Source organism: Podarcis pityusensis (genome assembly GCF_964106645.2).
Source record: "Podarcis pityusensis genome assembly, chromosome: 14".
In the NCBI taxonomy this organism is placed as follows: Eukaryota; Metazoa; Chordata; class Lepidosauria; order Squamata; family Lacertidae; genus Podarcis; species Podarcis pityusensis.
Genome location: NC_138039.1, coordinates 2,378,172 through 2,405,594, shown reverse-complemented (window position 1 = coordinate 2,405,594; position 27,423 = coordinate 2,378,172). Strand labels below are relative to the sequence as shown.

Sequence of the window (27,423 nt, the reverse complement as noted above, 5' to 3'; positions counted from 1 at the left end):
CTGAATTGCCGACGGAATTCTTGTGAAGCTAAACTGGAACGACTCCTTGCGCTCTGCTCCGGCTCCCTTGAAGGGGGGGGGGGTGTGTTGCAAAGTCGAGAAGGCGACTTGCTTGTTCACACTGAACCGTTGTTTGTTCTAATCAGCAGTTTAATGTGACTCTGTTCAGGGAGCGCTCGCCATGGGCTCCCGTGAAGAGAACCATCCGTCAGCCTGAGAGGAGTCTTGGCGTTTAATACTTTGAACCATTTATTTGTTTTATTGCATTTTGAGTTGTAACCTGCCTTGAGTGCCTCGGCCGAATGGGAGAATATAAATGCATCAAATGAGATAAAGGGGGGGGGCAGTGAGACTCGGCACCCACCTGTGACTCCCTCCTGTGCAACGGTTGGAGTCACAGGGGCCCTTGAGTCTGCCAGGGAGCAGTGTTAAAAATTTCCCAGGTGCGTTTTGCAAGTGGCGCGGGTCCAATTGCGACCATAATAATAATAGTAATAATAATAATTTATTATTTGTACCCCGCCCATCTGGCTGGGTTTCCCCAGCCACTCTGGGCGGCTTCCACAGAGACCAAAAATACACTAAAATGTCACACATTAAAAACTTCCCTGAAGTTTAGAAGATGTCTTCTAAATGTCAGGTAGTTGTTCTCTTTGACATCTGGTGGGAGGGTGTTCCACAGGGCGTGCCACTACCGAGAAGGCCCTCTGCCTGGATCCCTGTAACTTGGCTTCTCGCCGTGAGGGAACCGCCAGAAGGCCCTCAGCGTTGGACCTCAGTGTCTGGGCAGAACGATGGGGGTGGAGACGCTCCTTCAGGTATACTGAAGGTATACTCCAGACCACATGGAGATTTCTGGACTCCAAGTTGGCACCTGACATCTCCATCTGGCTGGCCCTTCCAACTTTCTTAAGCAGGTCAGCAGACTAGCTTATTTTTCACCTTTATATCCCACTTTTTCCTCCAAGGAGGACATGGCTCAACCCCCCCCCCCCCATTAATCCCTACAACAATCCTGTGAGGTAGGCTAAGAGGCTGTGACTGACTCCAAGGTCACCCAGTGAGTGGGGATTCGAACCCTGATCTCCCAGGTCCTCATCCGACCCTCTCACCACTACACCCCACTGCCTTCCTAGAGTCCTTCTGCTATGGGGCAGCTTTAGAAATTAAGTAGGTAAATAAATATGGGGAAAGCAAAATGTCCCTTAGAGAAGGACCTGACCTGTTTTCCTTGAAGCTTGAGTTTATTTCATTTTGCATTGTCTTATTTGAAGTTTTAATGTGTTGTAAACTGCTTTGAGATTCCCACCCCCCCTTTAAAATATAAAGCGGTATAGAAATGAAATTAACAACAACGGCCCCCGTTTTTTTAAAAAGGCACTAGGACATTCCATTGTGGCAACCACAACCCAAAGGTTCCATTTGGCGATTAGCTCATATCTCTGAGTTTCTCGCACTGCCTGAGAGATAACAGCCTGTCCACAGCAGAGCAGAATCTCAGCCTGGAGAAGGTCTCCATGAAAGGCCTCTACTCGGAAGACTTCACAAAGCCAGGGATGGTTAACAGAGCCATCCTGAGCAGATCAGCTGGCGAAATCCCAGGGCAGCTTCTGTCGTGGGTCGCTCAGAAGGGACGCAGGCCTGAGCTTGCTGTGGGCGCAGGGGGTCCCAAACTTCTTTCAAAGAGGGCCAGATTTGATGAAATGAACATGCGTGAGCTTTTTTTACGCTTGAGGTTGTTGAGCTTTTTTCTAAGATTTGACCCCAAGAAAATAAACTGCCGCTGGGGCTGGATGAAACCGGCCAGGGGGCTGGATCAGGCCCCCAAAACGGACTTTGGACATGCCTGCTGTAGGGAGCGACGTGGGGCAGGGCTCCTGCAAGAAGGAGCGGCCGTAGCTCCCTGGCAATGCACAGGCACAGGCTGCTAGCCCACTTGGTGACCCATAATAATAAATAAATAAATAAAAATTATTTATACCCCACCCTTCCCGGTTCAGGAAACCGGGCTCAGGGAGGCTAACAACAAATTTAAAACACTTAATTGATGCTACAATAAAAAACCCCACAGCATAAAATATGGTATAAAGTGTGAATAACAATTTAGGGGGGAAATCCATCTAATAAACATTCGATGATCACCAGGGCTAGCTGGCTAAATTAGTCCCACTTGGGCCAGCGAGGAGACCAGGGGAGAACCAGCTGTGGGATCCCAGAGTGGGTAATCTTCATAAAACGGGATGGGGAGGGGAGGAAGGGGAATAAAAGATCAGGCTAAGTTCAAATTGAAAGCCGGGCGGAATAGCTCTGTCTTACAGGCCCTGCGGAAGGAAGTTAAATCCTGCAGGGCCCTGGTCTCATGGGACAAAGCATTCCACCAGGTCGGAGCCATCACTGAGAAGGCCCTGGCCCTGGTGGAGGATAGTCTGACTTCCTTAGGGCCCTGGACCTCTAAACTATGGTTATTCATGGACCTTAAGGTCCTTCGTGGGACATACCAGGAGAGGCGGCCCCATAGATACGAGGGCCCTAAGCCACAAAGGGCTTTAAAGGTCAAGACCAGCACCTTAAACCTGACCCGATACTCCACCAGGAGCCAGTGCAACTGGTAAAGGACTGGGTGAATATGCTCCCTAGACCAAGTGGTTTGGGCCACTGCCCTCTTCTTGCCATAAACTCATCCCCTTTGCCTCCTGCCCTTTGCGTTATTCAGAATAGCGGTTTGCACTGCCCCCGAAGGATGATAACAACACAATAAAATTCAGGAGAGGTAACAAATAGGGTGATTGTTACTTATCCACGCAGCCAAAGCCATTACAGAGCAAATGCATAAAACACATTATTAAAACCAGGTAATTCCGCCAGGTAAGAGTTTGTTCCCCTGAAGAACCTAACGTATCCCCAGAAACTTTTCTCCTTAAAATCGCCACTCTATAGGCAAAACAGCCCAGTTCTTCAGAAATGGGAGGGACGACCTGTCCCCTAATAAAAAGTTAATCACATACCCAGTCGATCTCTCAACTGGGAGATTTACATCTTTGAAGAAGGATGCTCTTAAGTCATCGATCGGCCAAAACAGTCAATTGCACATTTATTCAAAGTGCAATTAAAACTATCCAGTTTAATTAATCCAACCCCTTGGTCCAGCGGCGGCAACTTTTCAAATTCTGTTTGTCGTTTGCAGCCCCTGTTGCCCCCTTGCCTCTTTGCACCCCTTTAAGCATCCCCACTGCTCTCCAGGGGGTGGTATCGCCCCCCTGGGGGAACCACTGCTGCAGATGTTCTGGACTACAAGTCCCATCAGCCCCAAGCGGCAGGCCTGTTCTGGCTGATGGCTGCTGTAGTCCAAAGCATCTGGAAGGCACCAGGTTGGGGAAAGGCTGGGAGAGGCAGTGGTGGGCTCATGGCTTGCCCTGGCAGGAGACATCTCCCTGGGTTTTCCTGACTTCCTTTGGTGGTTGGAAGAGAAACAGCCCCAAAGTGCCCTTTGTCACTCCGTTCCAAAGCTTGCATCTGTGAATTTTTTATTTTTATTTCGGTCACAGACAAGTTCCAGCCCACATACCATATCAAGGAAGCCATAAAACACGATAGGGATACATTTGAATTTGCAATTAGGTATAACAGGAACCATACAGATATTGGTTGTTGTTCAGTCATTTAGTCGTGTCCGACTCTTTGTGACCCCCTGGACCAGAGCACGCCAGGCACTCCTGTCTTCCACTGCCTCCCGCAGTTTGGTCAAACTCATGCTGGTAGCTTCGAGAACACCGTCCCACCATCTCATCCTCTGTCGTCCTCTTCTCCTTGTGCCCTCCATCTTTCCCAACATCAGGGGCTTTTCCAGGGAGTCTTCTCTTCTCATGAGGTGGCCAAAGTATTGGAGCCTCAGCTTCACGATCTGTCCTCCTAGTGAGCACTCAGGGCTGATTTCCTTCAGAATGGAGAGGTTGGATCTTCTTGCAGTCCATGGGGCTCTCAAGAGTCTCCTCCAGCACCATAATTCAAAAGGATAAATTTTTCAGCAATCAGCCTTCTTTATGGTCCAGCTCTCACTTCCATACATCACTACTGGGAAAACCATAGCTTTAACTATACAGACCTTTGTTGGCAAGGTGATGTCTCTACTAATACAGATATAGCAACAGTTAAAAATATATATAAATTAAAACTTAGTCGCTAACATATAACCTAAAATTATCATTTAAGCAGGCCTTAATCATTACGATAGCACAGCTTGTTCCCTAAGTTTAATGGCAGTTGCACAGAATTTGGCTACCCTTAACGTGATCTCAGGATCCTTTTCCTCTACAAGGACTCAGTTCCAAAGCTTGCATGTGTGAAAACAGGAGAAACGCTGGGCAGCAAGTTCTGTTTTCAGCCCCTTTCGCAAGCAGCCTTTGCGGTTTCCTCACCTGACACCCTCCCTCTCTCAGACAAAGAACCACACCTTGGGGGTTGGTTTCCAGGTTACCGCTTTGAGGGAGGGGGGCAAAGCTATCCAGCGCATAACCTGCATAATTTTTTATGCTGCCCCCCTCATAGAATTGGAAGGGACCCCGAGATCATAATATCTCCTCTGCTTCCCTGCCCCCCTTTGAAGACAATAGCCCTGGCTTCTCCCACCGGTAGTCTTGCAAGAAAAGGGCTGTGAGATGCTCAGCGCTTTTAACATCTGCTGGGGCTTCAGCAAAAAGCAAATCTATCTGAGCTTCTTGGAAAAAAAGCCCGCAGAAGCCTTTCTTGAGGTTTCCTTCTTTTGCTCAACCTTTTCGTTCTTGTTTACAAACATCCCCTTTCTGTGCACACCTCTCGAGGTTTCCTCTAAACTGCTTTTCTTCCTCCGGACATGAATGAGTTTGGCCGTCTTCAGTATATTTGAATAATAATAATAATAATAATGTGCTTTTCATGCATTAAAGGCAAGCAGGTAGCGCACTCCCTGACACCCTCTTGGTCGTGAAGCTTAGTGGCTGTGCTTGGGCTGGGAAGGGGTGGAGCAGCTGTCTTGCATGCAGAACGCCCCAGACACAGGTGGTGCAAGGCTGAGACACATTCTTCCTCGTTGGAAGTGCTCAAGAGCCGCTGCCGGCCAGTGCAGCCTGCACTGAGCTGCCTGGGTCACTCGTCTTGACTCTGTGGAAGACAGCTTCCTAGTCAACCATCGGTCAGCCTGAGCTACCTTGAGAGCACAAAACAAGGGGGAAGAAGCCTTTGGAACTACAATACGAGTTCCCTGCCTATGGGGCCCAAAGTGGCTCTTCTTTCTCCTCGCATTGCACAATTTTTAACTTGCAGGATTTGCTCCTGCAAGCTCCGGTGATTGACAGTTGTGGGTTAGGCAGATTCGCGGGGTCAATAGGAGAACCGTTCAGCTGCCGTGAGCTCAGTGGAGCCTCCATGCCCAGAGGCAGCCTACCCCTGTGTCGCAGGTAAAGGTAAAGGGACCCCTGACCATTAGGTCCAGTCGTGACCGACTCTGGGGTTGCAGCGCTCATCTTGCTTTACTGGCCGAGGGAGCCGGCGTACATGTGGCCAGCATGACTAAGCCGCTTCTGGTGAACCAGAGCAGTGCACGAAAATGCCGTTTACCTTCCCGCCAGAGTGGTGCCTATTTATCTACTTGCACTTTAATGTGCTTTCAAACTGCTAGGTTGGCAGGAGCAGGGACAGAGCAACGGGAGCCCACCCCGTCGCGGGGATTCAAACCGCCGACCTTTTGATCAGCAAGCCCTAGGCTCTGTGGTTTAACCCACAGCGCCACCCGTGTCGCAGGAACCTGGAGCTAAAAAAAACAAAAACAGGAACAGTGCCTGCTTAGCAGTTTTCCAGGTTGCTTCCAGCTGGCCGGCTGTTGGAATCGCAGCCCCTGTCCAGTGGCAACACTCCCCCCCCCCTTGCCCATTGACCCTCTGCAAGAAAATTGGCCTTTTTTGAAATGTGGTTCTTTGGGGTTGGCTGCTTTTGTGGGAGCAACTTCTCCTCCTCGTCTTCTAAGAATGTCAGCAATCCTTCTGTGAAAGCGAGGTGGGTGGGGACTCCCAGCCCTTCCTCCCCACCCCTCCCTTGGGAGTCTGATCTCATCAGCTCAGCTTTCTCCCCCCCCCGCCCCCCCTTCTTGCTTTGGTAGCTGTTTCACTTGCCTAATTTGGTGCGCCTTTGCCTCGCCGTGCCCTGATTGGCCATCCCGGGCAGGGAAGGAAAGGGGAGGCACTTTTTGCAGATCCTAAGTTTACTTTCCTTTCTGGAAACCGGTGCCTCGGCTGGCCTCTCCCCTTCCTATTCCTCCCCACACTTAAGGGGCAGGGCTTTCTAACTGCAAGGGAACAGAAACCCAAAGCGGGCAGAGGCAGCCTGGCAGCGCCCAGCAAACGATCCCTTGACCCCTTCTGCCTCTTGCCCGCCTCTCTGTTTACTTCCCAGAAATCTCCCCTCCTCTTTGCAAAAAGAACCTCTTCCGTTTCTTTTTTCTCTCCCCCTTCTTGAAAGTTTGCATTTCTTTTTTCCCGGCACCTGGAGAAAAGTTGAGTCAACTAAGCCCAGCCCAGCATGCTCACTTCAGCCGTTCCACTGTGGAAACTGCTGCTGCTTTGAGGAATTATTATTAGACTCCTCCTCCTCCGCTTCCCCTCCTTTCCCCCTTCTTCTGAATTTCCTTTTTTCGATTAAGCAATTAATTGCTTTGCCTCTAGCAGACACTGTTGCTTTTATTCCACGTTTTATTCCTGTACCGCTTTGTACCTTAAAGGAAAATAACTCGAGGCGGTTTGCGGCGCGTTAAAACGTCAAATGAAACAAACCCAGAGGAAAACGACAGCTGGGTTGGTTAGAGCGTGGCTCTGAGAACGCCAGGGTTGCAGGTTTGAGCCCCATCATGGGCAGCAGCTGAATATTCCTCATTGCAAGGGGTTTGGACTAGATCAGGGGTCAGCAACCTTTTTCAGCCATGGGCCGTTCCACCGTCCCTCAGACCTTGTGGGGGGCTGGACTATATTTTGAAAAAATAATGAACGAATTCCTGTGCCCCACAAATAACCCAGAGAGGCATTTTAAATAAAAGCACACATTCTTTTTTCTTTTTTTTTGCAAGATAATCTTTATTAGTTTTTTAGTTACATACTATACATACACATATTACATTACTTTTTACATTTATACTTGCTCCTAAGAGCTGACTTCCCTCCTTCCTTCTTCTGGCTTTTTTGTGTCATCTCTTGATTTTTCACATTGTCTTTATCCAATTTGTATATAATCTTCCATAAAATGTCTGTAGACAAATAAATCTTTCTATATATACAATTCTTGCTGTCTGTCTGTATTCATTATAAATACTGTTAGTTACATTGGTCACTTTATACATTTTTACTTCTTATTGTTATTATTTCCCCCGTTAATTTAGCTATTTCAGCGTATTCCATTACCTTCTGTCGCCATTCTTCTAACCTTGTATTGCCACTCTTCTAATGTTGGCATTTGTTGCTGTTTCCAAACCTGGGCTAACAATAACCTTGCCGCTGATGTTGCATATAAAAACAGTTTCTGGTCATTCTTAAGAAAGAATTCGAAAAGCACACATTCTACTCATGTAAAAAAAACCAGGCAGGCCCCACAAAGAACCCAGAGATGCATTTTAAATAAAAGGACACATTCTACTCATGTAAAAACACGCTGATTCCCAGACTGTCCGTGGGCCAGATTTAGAAGGCGATTGTGCCGGATCCGGCCCCCAGGCCTTTGTTTGCCTACCCTTGGACTAGAATCAGCGGTTCTCAACCTGTGGGTCTCCAGATGTTGTTGGACTACAACTCCCATCATCCCTGAGCTCTGGCCTTGCTAGCTAGGGATGATGGGAGTTGTAGTCCAACTACATCTGGGGGCCCACAGGTTGAGAACCGCTGGACTAGATGATCCAATGCAGTTGTCTACCGGTATGAAAAGCACATGAGTATACAGGAACCTTATCTGGTCCGCGGGTCAGATTAAGAAGGCGAATGGGCCGCATCTAGACCCCGGGCCTTAGGTTGCCTACCCCTGGACTAGGTGATGCTCAGAGTCCTTTCCAACTCGCTATGATTCTGCGAAACTTGGGCTTCAAGGGAAATAGTTTAGGTCCTTCTCTAAGGGACATCCTCCCAGGACCTGGGAGATCAGAGTTTGAGAACATAGGAAGTCAGCGGCCCTCGCGGCCCAGCATTCTCTTCTTGCAGATGCCCCTGAGGGAAAACCCATGCTCCCCCCAGGGTCTCCAGCAGCTGAAATATTTGCCTCTGACAGTCATTGAGAACCCTCCACAAAAAAGATAACTTACTGCTTTTTTCAGGGTTTCAGTGAGGGAGGAAATGACCCACGCCTGCTGGACTGAGCCCCGCTTGTTTTGTGCTTTGTTTCAGATACGGAGCGTGCATTTTTGTGGTAAAAAATAAAGCATTAAAAAGGGGATGGGGAGCTTGTATTGCCATGTTGCACAACTGAGAGAAATGTGGCATTCAGCCTTGCAAGAGAAAGCCAATAGAAACATCCTGTCTGTGAGATCATGCTCACTTAGGACGGCCAAAACAGCAGCCGGTTTCAAGCAAAGATTTTGCAGACATTAGGTAGGAGGCACTTTTGTTTTTTTAGGTTGCCTGGGGTGGGGGAGAGTACAAATCAGGCCCTTTTGAGGGCTCTGGTGTGGCCTCTCCACAATTCTGCCTCGTTCCAGAACCAAATCAGCTTCGGGACTCGATAGTCAAAACAAGCTAAAACTCTGCAATGGCTGCTAAACGCAAAGTTTTTGAGCCAACCGGTTTTTAAAAAACCATTGAAGTTCTTACTGCCTGGGAGGAAGGAAGAAGCCCCTTCGCAGAGAGAGGGTGTCATCCGAAACAGGGCTGGCGCTCAGCAAATTCACTGCAATATTTTGAAGTATTAGCACTTCACTGGCTTGTATTGATTGTTCGGACAAATTTGTTGTTGACGCTTGCTCAGTTTATAGGTTACCGTGTTTGACTCTGTAGTTTGCGTTTGGGTCGCCGCTAATGTTAGCATTTTTAAAAAAATAAATTTTATTAGTTTTTTAAAATTTCATCTTCAACAATAATTAAACATACTTTTATATCTTATACAGTTTTTTTGACTTCCATCAATCACATCTGAAAATTTTCCAATCTATTCCCTTAATTTACATTTCTTACTTTCACTATTACATTTAGATCTCATAACTAATATCTCTATTCTTTCTCTACTTTGCAGTGTTTCATATATTCCTCCTTACAAAACCTCTTGTAGTCCTACTAGCGTAATTTGTTGATTACAGTTGCTCTTCAGATAACTCGTATATTTCCTCCAATCTTCTGTGAATCTCCGGTCCCGCAGGTTTCGAATCCTTCCTGTCATTTTATCTCATTCTGCGTAGTCCGTTAATTTTGTCTGCCATTCTTCTTTCGTCGGACCGCTGATGTTAGCATTTGTTGCTGGGAAAGCGGGATGCAAATATCAAACCAGAATCAGCTCAGCTGGTAGAGTGTGAGACTCTGTAATCTCAGAGTCATGGGTTTGATTCCCCACATTGGGCAAAAGATTCCTGCATTTTAGGGGGTTGGACTAGATGACCCTCGTGGTCCCTCCCAATTCTGCAATTCTAGGATTCTCCTTCCTCTCTCGTTTCCTCTTTGGACTGGCCTTAACATGTAGCAGGCAGAACTGGGATGAAGGTGATAGCGCAGCCTGTCCCACTTCAGATAGGGGGGTGGAGAGATCTCACTTTCGCTTAGGGCTCCCCTGCCAGAAAAAAAAAGTCAACTCAGGAGGACCCGATCTCTGTGTGCCTCTTCCAAGGGAGCAGAAAGGGGAGAAAAGGCCTTTTCTTTTCTTTTTTCTTTTTAAGGATAATCTTTTCAGTTACATACTCCACATACACATATTGCATTACATTTTACATTTATACTTGCTCCTAAGAGCTGGCTTCCCTCCTTCCTTCTTCTGGCTTTTTCATATCACATCTAAATTTTTCACATTGTCTTCATCCATTTTGTATGCAGTGGTACCTTGGGTTAAGTACTTAATTCGTTCCGGAGGTCCGTACTTAACCTGAAACTGTTCTTAACCTGAAGCACCACTTTAGCTAATGGGGCCTCCCGCTGCCACCACGCTGCCGGAGCACGATTTCTGTTCTCATCCTGAAACAAAGTTCTTAACCTGAAGCACTTTTTCTGGGTTAGCGGAGTCTGTAACCTGAAGTGTATGTAACCTGAAGCGTATGTAACCCAAGGTACCACTGTATTGTTGTTGTTCTTCCATATTTGTCCACAGAATATCTCTAAACAAACAAATCCTTCTGTATATACAATTCTTGTTGTCTGTCTATATTCATTTACAGCTACTGTCAGTTACATTAGTCACATTGTACATTTTACTTCTTATTGTTTTTATTATCCAGTAAATTTCTTTGTATTTTACATTGTGAGGTTTGTTTCAGTTCTACTGGTTTCACTATTTCACCTTATTTTTCCTATGTATGACATTAATTTTTCCCATTCTTTTTGAAATGTTTGATCGCCCTGTTCTCGAATTTCCCCCGTTAATTTAGCCATTTCAGCGTATTCCATTACCTTCTGTCGCCATTCTTCTACTGTTGGCAATTGCTGTTGTTTCCAAACCTGGGCTAATAATAACCTCGCCGCTGTGAGAAAAGGCCTTTTCAGTGGTGGCCCCTCGGCTAGCAGATTCGCTTTGCCAGCTTCATAGGCACGAGGCAAAGACATTCCTGTCTTCCCAGCCATTTTTAACTTGATTTGCAGTTTGATTTTTGGCTTGTTTTCAGCGCTCAACTTTTAGCTAGATGTTCTCGATTGTTTCTGGTCCATGGTTTTGTTGCTTTAGGTTTAGGCTGTTTCATGGTGGTTCTTAATGTTGCAAGTTGCTTTTCCCCGTTAAAAAGATGAATACGTTTTTTAAATGTATATCATAGAAAACAAACCCGGCAACCAGATTGAGCAGATTGACCCTAGAACCTCTAAACCTAAGTTTTACGTTCAAGGAATCTATGTGTTTTTGTTTTGTATTTCCCCACGTGGGGACCTGGGACATCTGTGCCAACTTGAATGCTTCTCCTGCAAACTCTGTGAAATGCAGGTAACTGCGACGATCGTGGGCCGGAAGCCACACAGGTTGCTTTGCCAGTATCGCAACAGCAGCTGCCCTGAACATATTGGAGTTCCCTGCGTGGACCACAGAAGACGGCTGCATTGGTGGCTCACGAGAAAGAGGGGAAACGAAACTCTGCAGGAGCTCGCTGTCAAGGGAAATGAGTGACGCGGAGCCACAGAGCGTGAAAGGGGGAGGCCGGCTTAGATTTGTGTTCATCTTCGAGTCTCAGATCAGTGCAGATTTGATTCTCGAGATAGCTTACATTCCAAAAAAAATATGCTTTCAATATAATTGCCTTGCCTTCTCCCCAGAGATGCGCGTCCTTTGCAAATGTCCGCGGTCTTCAGATGTGTGCATTCTGTTTCTCGTAACGCATGTCTAAATTGAATTGTGCCCTAATTGGAAACAGCAGGGTTTTATGGGGAAAGCATGAGGCTGGAATTGCTCAGATTATCTTCATTGCTCGCTCGCTCTTTCTTTCTCGTTTGGGTCTTGTTGGCAATGCCTCCCGGGAGACTCTGTGGCTGGCGTGTCACATTTCGATCTCACGTATCGAAATGCTCGTCAGGATCGCTGGCTGTCTCGGGCTAGCCAGTGGCCGCAACATGATGAAGAGCCATGTGCCAGTTTCTGTCGCCTTAGTAAAGGTAAAGGGACCCCTGACCGTTAGGTCCAGTCATGGCCGACTCTGGGGTTGCAGCGCTCATCTTGCTTTATTGGCCGAGGGAGCCGGTGTACAGCTTCCAGGTCATGTGGCCAGCATGACTAAGCCACTTCTGGTGAACCAGAGCAGCGCACAGAAACGCCGTTTACCTTCCCGCCGGAGTGGTACCTATTTATCTACTTGCACTTTGATGTGCTTTCGAACTGCTAGGTTGGCAGGAGCAGGGACCGAGCAACAGGAGCTCACCCCGTCGCGGGGATTCGAACCGCCGACCTTCTGATCAGCAAGTCCTAGGCTCTGTGGTTTAACCCACAGTGCCACCCGCGTCCCTTTGTCGCCTTAGGCACGCTTTAAGTCTGTGCTAGGTTTGTTTTCTGCCTTAGTTTTGCACCTCTAAAATGGGAGCAAAGGTACCCTCCCCAGAGTTCGTTATGAGAATGAATAATGCGCTTGATAGAATACAAGGGTCCTCTAAAATTTATCTCAAGTGTGTGCCGTGCAAATAAAAGATGTCATCTAAATCCGGGACGGGTTGGGATCTGTGTTCGAAATTAGCCAGGCACACACTAATACCCCATCCTGTAGAATTCTATCAGTTATGTTTTATCTGCACAATTGGAACGAATTTCTGGAACTAAATTGCTTTTTCTGTGCAGCCTGAGCAGCAGCCGTCAGCATAAAGAAAAAGAGGTCGGAATAGGCCAATATATATGTGGACTGTCGCTGGATCAAGCAACTTTTCTTCTTTAAGTACTCAAAGCTCTCAACCTAGCTGAAAGTTGTCATCTGAACTAGCCAGATATTCAACCGAGAATCAATCACGGTCAGTCCGTCACTTGAGAAATAAGACTTTTAAGCCATCTTGTCCCAAAATGGCAGCTAGACATTCCATTTTTGGCAACTGCAATCTTGGTTTCAGGAGCCATTTGACTCCTGGCTTATATATCTTGAGTTGAGATCTGTGGCTCTCCAGAGGTTGTAAGGCTACAAATCCCACCAGCCCCTTCTGGCACAACCACAAGCACTAAACCAGGAACAAACCTTGGTTACAGCTCATGGTTTGTTGGGAGTAAGTCAACTACAAAGCTTTGCACTGAGCAAAACCACAGCTTAGTTTCTGAGGAGCAATGACAGCAGAAGGGCTGAACGAAGCAGGCTGTGTTTTCCTTCCGGCTGGCTCTGTCCAAGCAATAGTTTGGCTTGGCATCGCATACGGATCAGAGCAGCTGAGGACCCCGGCATATCTCAGGGGCACACAGCGCATCCTTTTCATAGCAAAGGCTTCTGGTTGCCTTGCCGTCGTTGCCGTTTCACCGAATCCCAAGCAGCCAGGCTAGAATATCCCTCTGCTTAAGAGACGCCCGGGATCTGTTCAGAACACAGAGAAGAACTAGGCTCAAAGAATGGCTCCTTAAATTCACTCTATTTAGCCATTCACTTCATTTGCATCCCATCCTAACATGCAAGGAGTTTGGGGAGCTTTTTGAGGAGGGCTGCAGCTCGTCAGTAGAAAACATAAGAGAAGAATGGCAGATGAAGTAGACAGACTATACTGAAATGGCTAAAATGACCGGAAGGGTCAGAAATCAGGAAGACCAAAATTTTAATAAGGAATGGGGAAAATTTATAACTTATCTTAAAGACCATTGCAAGCAGTTAAAATCATTACAGTAGAACCTGTTCTTACGACCGCCTCTACTTGGGCCCGATCCAAGTTGCGACCGCGGCAAACCCGGAAGTAAATACCAGGTTTGCCGCAATTCGCGCATGCGCAGAAACGGCTTCTGCCATTTGCTCGTGTGCAGAATTGGCTGCCGCCGTCTGCACATGCGCACCGCCGCCGAATGTACCTGCGCACAACGACACTTCTATCAGAGACCCGGATCGACTTACAGATGGACCTCAGGAACTGATTACATCCGTTAAGTAGAGGTTCCACTGTATTAGGATTAGAATATCACTTGTAGTTTAAGGTTGAATTCTGGACACAGTGGAGATGCAAAGGATTTGGACTGTCATAAAAGATGCGGGAGGAAATAATAGGACCCACAAAGGGGGAGGATGGAAGTCCAGGATAGATAGAGAGATAGGTGTATATATATATATATAGTGAGAGACGAAACTCTTAATCTCAGGGCTGTGAGTTGGAGCCCCATGTTTTGCGAAAAGTTTGCTGCATTGCAGGGGGTTGGACTAAAGACCCTTGTGATCCCTTCCAGCTGTACAATTCTGTTATGATTCTGTGATCAGGCCCATGGCCCACCTGTTCTCACCGCGGCCAAGTAGATACCTGTGGGAAACCCACAATCAGGATTCAAACCCAAGAGGCCTCTCCCGTCCCGTGGTTTCCAGCCACTGATATTCAGAAACATCACCATCTGCGCACAGCCACTGAGGAGGGTAGCCATCTATAGTCCTTTCCTCCATAAATTTGTCCAATCTGCTTTTAAAGTGGCCATCGCTGTTTCCGGTGGAAGGGAGTTCCATAGTTTAACTATGTGCAGCGTAAAGAACTCCATCCTTTTTATCTGTCCTGAATCTTCCAACATTCAGCTCCATCGGACGGCTGTGAATTCTGGTATTATGAGAGAGGGAGGAAGGAACGCTTTCCTCTCTCCGCTTTCTCCATGCCACGCATATGTTCATAAACTCCTATTGTGGTGCCTCTTACTTTCATTTTCTCTAAGCCAAAATGTCCCCAATGCTGCCACCTTTCCTCACTGGGGAGTCACTGAATCCCCTCCCATCATTTGAGTTTTCCTTTTCTGAGCCTGTTCCAGATCCACAATATCTCCCTCATCTTCTTTGTGGATGGTACCCCTTTTTGCTGCATAAGAATAAGTACTTGGGTGCTAGTTTGGTTTTATTATTACAGTGGACGCTCAGGTTGCTAACATGATTCGTGCAGGAGGCACATTCGCAACCCGCAGCATTCGCAACCTGCAGCGCCGCGTCTGCACACATGCTGGTCAGGATTCGGTGCTTTTGCACAAAGCGCGATTTAGCATCTCTGCGCATGCACAAGTGACGAAACCCAGAAGTAACCCATTCCGGGACTTTTGGGTTCCGCGCAGTGCGCAACCCGAAAACGCACAACCTGACACGTCTGTAACCCGAGGTATGATTATATAGCTTTGTTTTTCTATTAGAGATGTACCTTCCTACCTCTCTCTCTCTCTCTCTCCCCCACTGGCAGTTTTCTCTGATGTCTTTTTAATTGGCACGGCAAGCTTGTTAACCTGTAGACTGTATTCAGTGCATAATGGAAAGTTCCTAAGACAATCCGCTCCCATTTCCACGTTATCCTAAACCACAGGGCTCTGATTTCGCTGGCTTGGGATGTAGCTCCATTTTTTGTTCCGCGAAGCAAATGCAGAGGCACATGTGTCTGTGTCTCGTAGACCAAGGATTGCGGATGTACATGAATAATTCTCGGTCTGTAGGACAAATTGACACACAGAGAGAAGCGAATCACAGCTGGCTGAGTGTGTGATCAACATCTCCGGGTGGAATAATTTTTCCTGCCAGTACAGATTCCAAGAAATCACAAGTCTTGACTGTGAGCAATCGGGCTTGCCCCTGAGTAGCCTTCCACTCAGACTGGGCAGTCGGGCCATCAGCGCCCCCCCCCCCCCCGCAATGTCTTGCAACCTTCCTCCCGACAGAGATGCATCTGGCACCGACATTGTGGAGTTTCAGTCATGTGCTGAAGATGCAGAACTTTATCCTAGCCTTTGACAGCTGACAGACAGTTGATAGCTTGATAGATTGATGATAGATAATAAATAATGGTAGATAGACATGCACACAACATATGACCTACCCTTCATTCATTCATTTATACCCCACCCATCTGGACTCTTAATTTGTTTTAAGTGATTTTAATACTGTACAGTGGTCCCTTGGTTCTCAAACTTAATCCGTTCCAGAAGTCCGTTCCAAAACCGAAACGTTCCAAAACCAAGGTGTGCTTTCCCATAGAAAGTAAGGCAAAATGGATTAATCCGTTCCAGACTTTTAAAAACAAACCCTAAAACAGCAATTTAACATGAATTTTACTCTCTAACGAGACCATGGATCCATAAAATGAAAGCAATAAACAATGTACTGCAGTTACACAATCAGTCAATCAGCAGCTGAACTGGGTTCCACACTGTCATAAAAAACAAAACAAAAGAGCCACAAAAACACAAAGTAAATAGCAAAAACAGACAGACCTCAGCGTAACACTCAAAATGGAAGTGTGGCACTCAAATCGGAAGCATCACACTCAAAACGGAGCACGTTTGGCTTCCAAAGAAAGTGCTCTTCAAATAGTTCGTATATTTCTTCCAATCTTCTGTAAATCTCTGGTCCCGCAGGTTTCAAATCCTTCCTGTCATTTTGTCCAATTCTGCGTAGTCCATTAATTTTGTCTGCCATGCTTCTTTCGTCAGAATTTCTTCTTGCTTCCATTTCTGGGCTGCAGGGATATCTGCAAAGTCAGACGTGGGCACACAGACACTGATGCAAAAGGCTTGGCCTTCCTCTCTGCACTGTGTCTTAGCAGGCCTTGTTTCGGTATTATTAGGAGCTGCAACAACAATTGCCTCTACCCTGAACTTGCATTTTGCTTAGCTTTTCGGTGTCTGTGTTGAAAAGCTGAGCTTTGTGGAGGAAGAATGGAAGATAGACAGACAGGCATAAATATCTCACAGAATAAACATTGGTGGTGCCAGTTAAACCGTGTCCATCGATTTTATTATTTACTTCCCTATTACATTTCCATCCCACTTTTTTCCTGCAAGGAGCTCAAGGTGCTTCACATGGTCCTACTTTTTTTAACCCCCCACAACAACCCTGCGAGGTAGGTCAGGCCGAGAGACAGCGACTGGCCCTGGACCACCCAGTGAACTTCATGGCTGAGTGGCGATTCGGACCCTTGTCTCCCCGATCCTAGCCCAACACTCTAACCACTGCACCACACTGCCTGTTGTAGATTTTCCTGGTCCTTTGCCGAGGGCATGGAGGGAACGTGTGCTGTGCATGACTGTCAAGGGTGCTCTGAGCCCGGCTTCAGCTGGGGAGGGCAGGATATAAATAAATTATTATTATTATTATTATTATTATTATTATTATTATTATTCTGTTCAGAGTAGATAGCCTGCCGCCTTCAGCTGTGGGTGCTGAGGGCTTGCTCCTTGCGGGTGACTGGATAGCAGAAACCCCACCCTCCGCCCCGGTGCTGAATTGCCCCGTTGCAATTCACCCCCCTAAAAACATTCCTTCTCTCCCCGTCCCGCACCCAGTCCAATCTGTTTGATAATCTGTCTTGACCTGCTTATGAATCCTCCCAGTTGCTCCTGTTTTGTCTGGGAGAGGCAGCGGTTTCAGCAAGCAGTCATTATTTTTCTGCTTTGTTGCTTGGCACACGTTCTCTCTCTCTCTCTCTCTCTCTCTCTCTCTCTCTTCTGCCCCCCCAGCCCCCTCCTCCAGATTTATAGCTCGTGCCATGAGTGCCATCTTGTGGCACTTCTCCTCACTGTGATTCTCTGCCGCTTTCATTGCATGTTGGTGCCAAAATCTCTTCCAGTGAAAGAGAGTCGCTGCTGATGTGGATTAAGGAGTCTGGTATCAAGGCCAGCAGCTTCCAGATTCTTTCTACCTGTCCCTTATGCAGGTGCTTGTGTTAGAATACAAGGATGCGCGTGGCGCTGTGGTCTAAACCACTGAGCCTCTTGGGCTTGCTGATTGGAAAGTCGGCTGTTCGAATCCCCAACACGGGGTGAACTCCCACTGTTTGGTCCCAGCTCCTGCCAACCTAGAAGTTTGAAAGCACACCAGTGCAAGAAGATAAATAGGTACTGCTCTGGCGGGAAGGTAGACGGCGTTTTTGTGTTCTCTGGTTTCTGTCACGGTGTCCCGTTGCGCCAGAAGCAGTTTAGTCCTGCTGGCCACATTACCCGGAAAGCTGTCTGCGGACAAACACCAGCTCCCCCGGCCTGAAAGCGATATGAGTGCCGCAACCCCATAGTCACCTTTGATTGGGCTTAACCATCCAGGGGTCCTTTACCTTTACCTTACTTTGCTTGTGTTGGAACCACAGGTGAACCATTCCAGAAGCTCTGCAAAACGCTCTCTTGGTAGTCAAGGTAACTCCACAATTAATAGGTAGTTGTTGTAGCAAGGAGCTCATATAGGTTTATAGTCACTCATTTTGATATAAGCTAATTGGCTGGCTTTGATGCTATCCTTATCTCTGTGGGGTTTGGTGTGCTGGGCTCCCAGAAAGGGGAGTTTGGGTATTTGCCACCTACGCCGTCACCTGGTCAGTAGGGCTGGGGATAATCTGGTTTTTCAGCTTCATGGCATATCTCCAGCTAAACATCATGACCTGCTGATATATCACGTCTGAAATAAAGATGAAACTGTTATTCAACTTCGTGATATATCACCAGCTAAACGTGATACACTAATATATCACAATGTCTGAAATAAGCTTGGAGCTTAATAGGGGCCTTGACTGGCTTCACAGTTTTTCCCACATAGTCATTTTGAGTGGCGCAAACACATCAAAAATTATGAAACCATATCATGATATGTGCTTGAAACCAGCTTTTGACAATATATTGCCCAGCCCTGATTCGCAGTATATCACCAGGTCAAAAACCATGAAACTGATAATCACGATATGGGCTTCAAACTGGTTTGGGATGATATATGGATATATCGCCCAGCCCTACCGGTCAGAAGTCCTGGGAAGTCCTGGCCAAACTGATATATGCTGCTTTGTGTTATAAGGAATATATCAGTGTTCCCTTGGGTCTGGACAAACCATCTCCTTGCTGCAGCGTCCATCTGTAAACACTCAGAAACCTCGTGGGCTGGTTTGCTGTAAGTGTACCCCTTTCTCTTAATAAAGCCCTGGACCGATTCACAATATACACAATGCTACTCCCAATGCTACTCCCAAGACCCTACAAGACCCCCTTACCGCAATCAAAGGCCAGTGGGGCCACAACGTGGGATACGAAATAAACCCTACCCAGTGGATTAACTGTGGGGTCTAAGCCTCCCTTCGAATCCATCTCAGTCCAGAGAAGGGGACTCACCTTGATTCTTACCTGTAAGGTAAAGGTAAAGGGACCCCTAACCATTAGGTCCAGTCGTGGCCGACTCTGGGGTTGCGGCGCTCATCTCGCTTTATTGGCCAAAGGAGCCAGCGTACAGCTTCTGGGTCATGTGGCCAGCATGACTAAGCCGCTTCTGGCGAACCAGAGCAGCGCACGGAATCGCCATTTACCTTCCCACCGGAGCGGTACCTATTTATCTGCTTGCACTTTGATGTGCTTTCAAACTGCTAGGTGGGCGGGAGCAGGGACCGAGCAATGGGAGCTCACCCCGTCGCGGGGATTCGAACCGCCAACCTTCTGATCGGCAAGTCCTAGGCTCTGTGGTTTAACCCACAGCGCCACCCGCATCCCTATTCTTACCTGTAGCTGGTACCTAATGCCATGGAAGCTGGTGCTGATACACCCAGGAACCTGGCCTGAATGCTGGAGAGATTGCACCTCTACAGGCATATATGTATCTGCAGAAAAACACAGAATATTATGGCAGACTCGAGGTTTGGATTTCCGAGCTTTTCCTCCATGTCCCTGAATCTTCACCTGGTCACTTTTAGGATTTCTTCGTTCCAGGACTGAGTCGGTCGTCCAGCTCAGAGGGCCACACTGAAACCAGGTCAGGGTGGAGCGGGAGTCTTCAGGGTACAAGATTTGTATGTCATCCTCGTGAATAGGATAAAAGGCAAGCAGTAATTGGCAGACCCGCGCAGTAATTACTTTTCCAGTATTTGAGGGCAGCAAGGTATTAAAACATTTCTTGAAAGCTCCCGAGAAAACTCTGAAGATACGGAGTGGAGAAATGGTGAATATTGAACAAGCGGTGGCTTTGTTCATTTCCGTCACTTTTCATATATATTAATTTCTGCAATCGGGAGGGCAGAGCTGAGATTCCCAGGAGAAGCACTAAGAGGGACATGGGCTGCCCAGATACATTTTGAGGGTGGTTCTGCATTATTTTGCCGGTTGGGAAATCCAGCCTCCTTGTCTGTTGATTTTAACGTTGGTCTGCGAGAAGTGGGACCCGGTTTCAAAGATTTCCTGGGTGATCTCAGCTCAGTGACCTGCCCAGCCAACCTGCCTGGTGGGGTTCTCTTGAGAATAAGATTGGGGTGGAGGAGGTGTCAATGGATGGAGAAATTGCAGGGATTAGCCGAGGGATACATCACTGTTCCATTTCTATGATGGTTTATAAAGCCGTAAACTACTTGGGACCTAAATGCTTTAAAGTCCCAAGGATGGCAGCACGAGAACAGGGCCTTTTCTGCAGTGGCTCCCTGTTTGTGCGATGCTATCCCTGGGTGGGGATGGGTTTTTTTTGCTGGTTTCTTCATTACAGTGGTACCTCAGGTTACATATGCTTCAGGTTACAGACTCCGCTAACCCAGAAATAGTGCTTCAGGTTAAGAACTTTGCTTCAGGATAAGAACAGAAATCGTGCTCCGGCAGCGCAGCGGCAGGCCCCATTAGCTAAAGTGGTGCTTCAGGTTAAGAACAGTTTCAGGTTAAGTACGGCCCTCCGGAACGAATTAAGTACTTAACCCGAGGTACCACTGTATATATCACCAGGAGAAAACGTTTGTCTTCGGCCAAGCCTTTGACCGATTGACATCTTTTACCCCTTTTTAAATGGGGGAGGGGGAGTTCATTGGTTTGGGGGGTGTTTTTCTGTTCTTGTTTTTATTACATATTTTGTGTTTTTTTTAATCTTGTATTTTTATTCTGCGATATACAGATGAAGGGCAATATACAAATTTAATAAATCACAGTACAGTGGTACCTCAGGTTAAGAACATAATTCGTTCTGGAGGTCCGTTCTTAACCTGAAACTGTTCTTAACCTGAGGTACCACTTTAGCTAATGGGGCCTCCCACTACTGCCACGCGATTTCTGTTCTCATATTGAAGCAAAGTTCTTAACCCAAGGTACTATTTCTGGGCTAGCAGAGTCTGTAACCTGAAGTATCTGTAACCTGAAGTGTCTGTAACCTGAGGTACCACTGTACAGTGTGGTACTTTAGTTCCTTGGTACTCAAACCACATGGAACCCAAACACTGCAAACCCAGAAGTGTTCTGGTTTGCAAACTTTTTTTCAGAAGCCGAACATACTCTGGTTTGAATGCCACACTTCCATTTTGAGTGTTACACTGTGGTCTGTCTGTTTTTGCTATTTATTTTGCGTTTTTGTTTTTGTAGCTCTTTTGTTTTTTTTTGTGGCTGTGTGGAACCCAGTTCAGCTAACTGATTGATTGATTGATTGATTGATTGATTATGTGACTGCAGTACATGGTTTATTGCTTTCATTTTATGGATCAGTGGTCTCGTTAGATAGTAAAATTCATGTTCTATTGCTGTTTTAGGGGTTGTTTTTTAAAAAGTCTGGAACGGATTAATCCGTTTTGCATTACTTTCTATGGGAAAGTGCGCCTTGGTTTTGGAACGCTGATGTGTTAACCTGTGTACATTGCTTCTGTATATATGCAGTAAAGTCCTTCCAATCTTCCTTAAATTCGTTGTCATCTCTTCCTCTTCGTTTCATTGTCAATTTTGCCAATAATAAATTATTATTATTATTATTATTATTATTATTATTATTATTATTGCTTTTTCTCCGCAGTGTTCCCAACTCGTGCCCAGCCAGTCCACGTGGCGCTGGCTCCTCAGGATACCGCTTCGCACAGAATATTACCTCGGACCTGCAGCTAGTGGCGGAATATGCGGCCAAGGCAACGTCTGAGCAGCAGGCGGATGCATCTGGCGGAGACAGCCCAAAGGTACCACGAAACCTTCCCCTCTTCTTCTGCATCCTTGCAAAGGCCGGGGAGCCCGGCGTTCCATTAATCACTGCTAACGGCGGCAGCTCAGCTGTCAACTTCCTCCCCTCTAGGGTCGCGACGGGGTGGGCTCCCCGGTTCCGGTACCAGACAGTTGAGTAAATTGTAGGTGCATTCCTGCCGAAGGATTCCCCTCGATGGTCGAGCGAGAGCTGCTTCTTCCTGTCCAGCCAGGCAGGTTGGCGTAACGTTGCATACAAGGCCTCTCTCTCTCTCGAGGGGGTCTTGCAAAAGCTGCAAGGGTGTTCGACTCAGTGGCGCTCTCAGCTTTTCTCCATTGCTGGTTGAAACCATCGCTCTTAAATAAGATAAAAGTTGGAATTGCAATACAGTCATACCTCATGTTACGTTTGCTTCAGGTTGAGCGTTTTCAGGTTACGTCCCGCGGCAACCCGGAAGTACCGGAAAGGGTTACTTCCGGGTTTTGCCGCACGCGCAGATGCGCAGAATGACGTGCAGAAACGGCGAATTTTGACACGCGCAGACGTGGGTTGTGTTCTGCTCATGTTGCAAATGGGCCTCCGGAACGGATCCCGTTCGCAGCCAGTGTACAGTGATACTTTGGTTCTCGAATGGCTTGGCTCCTGGACAAATTGGCTCCCAGACACTGCAAACCCGGAAGTAAGTGTTCCGGTTTGCGAGCAGCAAATCAGAAGCCGCGCCTTGGTTTTCGAACAGTTTCGGGAGTCAAATGGACTCCCGGAACAGATAAAGTTCGAGAACTAAGGTACCACTGTATCTTGAATGCACCGCATCAGGAAAAGACAAGAAGAAAGCAGTTTTTATAAGCAGAAGCGCAATGTCATAGAACTGCAGAGTTCGAGGGGCCCCCAAGGGCAGGAATCGCAACTCAGGCGTCCACGACAGGTGGTCATTCAACATCTGCTTAAAGGCTTGCTTAAAGGTTTTTTAAAAACAGGTTCAAATCTCTGCTGGTTAAAATATCAGAGGTTGCCTCTGTAAGAGGCGTTATAAGAGGCATCAGCACAAGAATTTCTCTCCAACATCTGATCAAAGCTCCACCTGGTCCAGCATCAATGCCTTTGGGAAGCCTGCAAACAGGACACGACCCACCCCTGTTGCTTTCATCGTGAGAAGACTTTATGCAATTAAAAAAGCAAAACAGAGCTTCTCCAGTGGCTGTTGGGTCACGTGGAGGAATCACGGTTTGGCCTTAGAAGCAGCGATATGGGGGATTTTCCATTGCGAAACTTTCATTGGGTGGGGGGTGGGACACAGAAGGGTGGTTTGCTTTTGACTTGGGACGCATCTGCCTTGGCAGCTGCCGTTGTGCTCAGCGAAATCTCCCCCAAACAGTTAATGAGCTGCTGGGCCGCCAAAAACTCCCTTGCGTCATTGCAAAAATTTGAAGACACTAGCAGGATTGAAGTAAATCCTACAATGCGGATATATAGTAAAGAGTTAAATTGTGCGATTGGATTTGATATGTGATACCTGTTGAAGGGAAGGAAGGAAGTCGTAAGCTTGGCAGAGCAAAAAGGGTTTTTTTGTGTTTCTTTTTGTAATGTTGGAAATGTTGTTTAAAGGAAAACAGTAAAAAGTTATATAAAGCACACAAAAAACCTCCCTTGCACGCCTGTCTTTTGTGCCACCCACCTGCAGGATGAGTCCAAGCCTCCGTACTCCTACGCCCAGCTGATTGTCCAAGCTATCTCGTCGGCCCAGGACCGGCAGTTAACACTAAGTGGCATCTATGCCCACATCACCAAGCATTACCCGTATTACAGGACGGCGGATAAAGGCTGGCAGGTGAGCAAGGGCCTTGCCGGGGGGGGGGGGCGTCCTGCAGAGGTGGAGCTCTCGGTCTCGCTCAAAACAAAATTAAATTCACCACTTGGCTTTGCGGTCGTCATCCTCCTGTCTCTTTCTCCCCGCAGAATTCCATTCGGCACAACCTTTCCTTGAACCGCTATTTTATTAAAGTCCCGCGTTCCCAGGAGGAGCCTGGGAAGGGCTCGTTCTGGAGGATAGATCCCCCCTCCGAAGGCAAACTGGTGGAGCAGGCCTTCCGGAAAAGGAGGCAGAGGGGGGTTTCCTGCTTCCGAACCCCCTTCGGGCCTCTCTCATCCCGGTAAGTTGTTTTTGTTCTCATTGTTGTTGTAGTTTATATCCCATCTTTTCCTGACACAGGGACTCAAGGTAGCACCAACTCCTGGCATGCACTTCCCACTGGCAGCCTGCCAACATGCCAGATTTGGCAAGGCTGAAAGGGGCAGCATACATCTTATCCGCTCAGTCAAGCTTTTGATTAACCATCTGAATAACTATAGGGGGGATTTTCCAAGTCAAACCCATTTTGCTGTGGGTGGCACTAATCAGCAAGCTATTGGGGAGGGAGATAAGGGACGCTAGCAATAAAGGAGGCTGCCTGGGAGGGGGGAGGTAAAGACAGTGAACTTGCAAGGAGAGGAGACAGGAAAACTAAAGGAATGAGGAGAGAAGTTAGAAGAAAAGGAGGAGCAAAAAACTGCTCCAGCTAAGGAAAAGACACTAAGGCAAACAAGAGGGAAGGGAGTGTTGAAAGGAAGCAGCTGATTGGCAAGCAATCAGGGAGGGAGATAAGGGACGCTAGAGAGAAAGGAGGCTTCCTCAGGATTTTTGCATTGGGTCACCCCAAATTTACCATCAGATCACATAGCATGTCGATGGCTACAGCATGCACCAAAAAAAACACACATCCGCTGTTTCGTGGGGCCCCAGTGGTGCAAAAATGTGGTTACAAAGCACGGATCCACATGGATTCTCAGGATTTTTGCATTGGGCTACCCCAAACTCACCTGTCAAATCACATGTCTGTGGCCACAGCATAAACCACAAAAATCATACATCCACTGTTTTATTCAGAATTTTTTCCCCTTGTTTTCCTCCTCTAAAAACTAGGTGCGTCTTATGGAGCGAGAAATACAATCCCTCCTAAAAACAAGTCAGGATCAAATTAAAATCTAATTAGATGACTTTCCGTAGGATTAGGGTTGGGAACAGTAAATGCTTATCAGGCCCAGCTGTTTGTAAAGTAAATGGGCGAGGTTCTCCAGGGTTGGGGGCATGTGGCTGCTCTGTGCTGTGATTCTGGCTGCATGATTCACACGGTCACCAGATCCACACAAATGAAGGAAAATCCGGCGAGTCCCGTCCAGTCCAGCGGCTGGCTCTCCTAGTGCCCAACTAGGAGCCTTAGCCGAGCCTCCTGCTGCCCTCGCCTTTGGCTCACTGCCTCCTTGCCTTCCAGGAGTGCCCCTGCGTCTCCGACTCACCCTGGCCTGCTGTCGCCCCACACCAGTGGCCTACAGACCCCAGAGTGCCTGTCCAGGGAGGGGTCACCCATTCCGCACGACCACGACTTCGGCTCAAAACTAGCCTCTGTCCCAGAGTATCGGTATTCGCAGAGCGCCCCTGGTGAGTAAATTGTGGCGTTTCTTTGCGGGAGAGAAGGAATTGCATTATTTGGTGTGGCAGCAGCTGCCCTTGGGAACTCCCTGCCTATTAAGCTCACGCAGGCGCCTTCTTTGTATAGGCAACCCAAGATTTGCATGGGGGGCGGGGTGTTTCTGGTCCTTGCATGCATAAGCCCACCCTCTTCTGAGTCCAAAACGATCCGCACGTCAATTGGAAGCGCGCAAAATGGTCACAGCTCGTACTCTTTTTGGCGCCTGCTAGAATCATTTTGCTGCAGAGGTGCACAGAATGTTGGTGTATATTTTAATCTGCTTTCAGCCCACTGCAGATTTTTTAAAAAGTTTTAAATATTTGGGGTTTGGGGGGTTATAATATTTTTTATTGGTTTTTACAAGAACAATTCAAAATAATAAAGGGGGAAAACTTTTACCACATCCATATATGAGAATCTCTGAATCTCATGATTTCATTCCATGAAAAATTCATTCCGTGGAGGCTGCGATCCAACGGCAGCCAAAGGAACTTTGTTTTGGAGTAACACCAGTGCTTTTTTTCTGTGGAGACACAAGGGGACGCATCCCCCTACACATTTTGTGAATCTAACAGGAAAAGAAATCCATTGTATTTATTTCCCCCGATTTGAACTGTATTTATTTTCTCCCCGGTGGTGATTTTTTTGAGACAAAATGAGAGTATCCCTAAACATTTTTTTTTTAAGAAAAAAAAAAGCACTGAGTTATACCATAAAATTATATATCAACGGAAAGATAATTTAATGAAGAATGTAATGCAATAACTTTTATGAAGGGTTATTTATTACAACAGCAGTCATAAAGAAGAAACGTGAAACACACAGGAAAAATGAGATATACAGGTTAAGTTGCCATGTTGGCACTTGGTGATAAATAAGTGGGTTTTGGGTTGCGGTTTGGGCACTTGGTCTGTAATGAAGGTTTGCCATCGCTGTCTCAGAGTCATTGAGCCGCAGCGGACAGGAGTTGGAGCCCAGCAGCCTCCCTGCTTTGCCTGAGCGCTGGTGTTCTTGGGGTCGAATTTCCAATTTCCCTTTCCCTTTTCTTTCCAGGCTCGCCCGTGAGTGCCCAGCCGGTGATCATGGCCCTCCCTCCCCGGCCCTCGGCCCTCGTGGCCAAGCCGGTGGCCTACATGCCAGCCTCCATCGTGACCTCTCAGCAGCCTTCGGGGCACGCCATCCACGTCGTCCAGCAGGCCCCCACGGTCACCATGGTCAGGGTGGTCACCACCTCAGCCAGCTCGGCCAATGGGTACATACTGACCAACCAAGTGCCGGCCGCGGGCGCCCACGAAGCAGCAGGAGCCGTCTTGGACCTGGCTGGGGAGACCAGAGGTAGCGTAGCACTCCTGACGGGATGTGGGTTCCCCACGGGGAACGCTTTTGCCTATCCTTTTGCAAACTGCTTTAGTAAACTCACAGAAATACCCAGGGAGATTCAGCTGATACCTTCATTATACGCCTTTAGGTGCCAGGTGAAAACGTTTCTGTTTAGCCAGGCCTTTGGCTGGTTGGCATCCGATGCCCTTTTAAAATTAATCAAGTGCCCAATCCATCTGTCGGCCATTTAAATCTTGGAACAAGGCTGCCCTCGAGTCCTTGCAGATTAGGCAAACCAGTTAGGAGTGGGGTACATCTTCAAGCATGTGGGCAAACTCTCTTCATAAGGGATTTAACAATAGCATCCTTCAATTGTATCATATGGACTGGAGACACAGAGCTGTAGAGGCTTTGCTCCATTTGACATTTGCACTACAAATCATCACTAATAATAATAATAATAATAATAATAATTTCATTTATCTACCACTTATATGCCAAAGTGTTTTCTAGGTGGTTTACAACTGTAAATAGGACACGGATGGCGCTGTGGTCTAAACCACTGAGCCTCTTGGGCCTGCCGATCGGAAGGTCGGCGGTTCGAATCCCCACAGCAGGGTGAGCTCCCGTTGCTCTGTCCCAGCTCCTGCCAACCTAGCAGTTCGAAAGCATGCTAGTGCAAGTAGATAAATAGGTACCACTCTGGCAGGAAGATAAACGGCGTTTCCGTGCACTCTGGTTTCTGTCATGGTGTCCCGGTGCACCAGAAACAGTTTAGTCCTGCTGACCACATGACCTGGAAAGCAGTCTGTGGACAAACGCCGGCTCCCTCGGTCTGAAAGCGAGATGAGCGCCACAACCCCATAGTCACCTTTGACTGGACTTAACCGTCCAGCAGTTTTTTTACTTTTTTATTTCTACTTTTAC

General features: G+C 47.3%; 1 protein-coding gene across 1 annotated transcript in view; it reads left to right on the top strand.

Annotated features, from left to right (window-relative positions):
- Positions 1-27,423, top strand: part of FOXK1 (forkhead box K1) — an 87,715-nt gene that overhangs the window by 48,811 nt on the left and 11,481 nt on the right. The window contains exons 3-7 of the mRNA XM_080981056.1: positions 21,512-21,668; positions 23,352-23,498; positions 23,627-23,820; positions 24,979-25,145; positions 26,230-26,511. Of these exons, the coding sequence (XP_080837182.1) occupies positions 21,512-21,668; positions 23,352-23,498; positions 23,627-23,820; positions 24,979-25,145; positions 26,230-26,511 (947 nt within the window). The remainder of the gene's footprint in view (positions 1-21,511; positions 21,669-23,351; positions 23,499-23,626; positions 23,821-24,978; positions 25,146-26,229; positions 26,512-27,423) is intronic.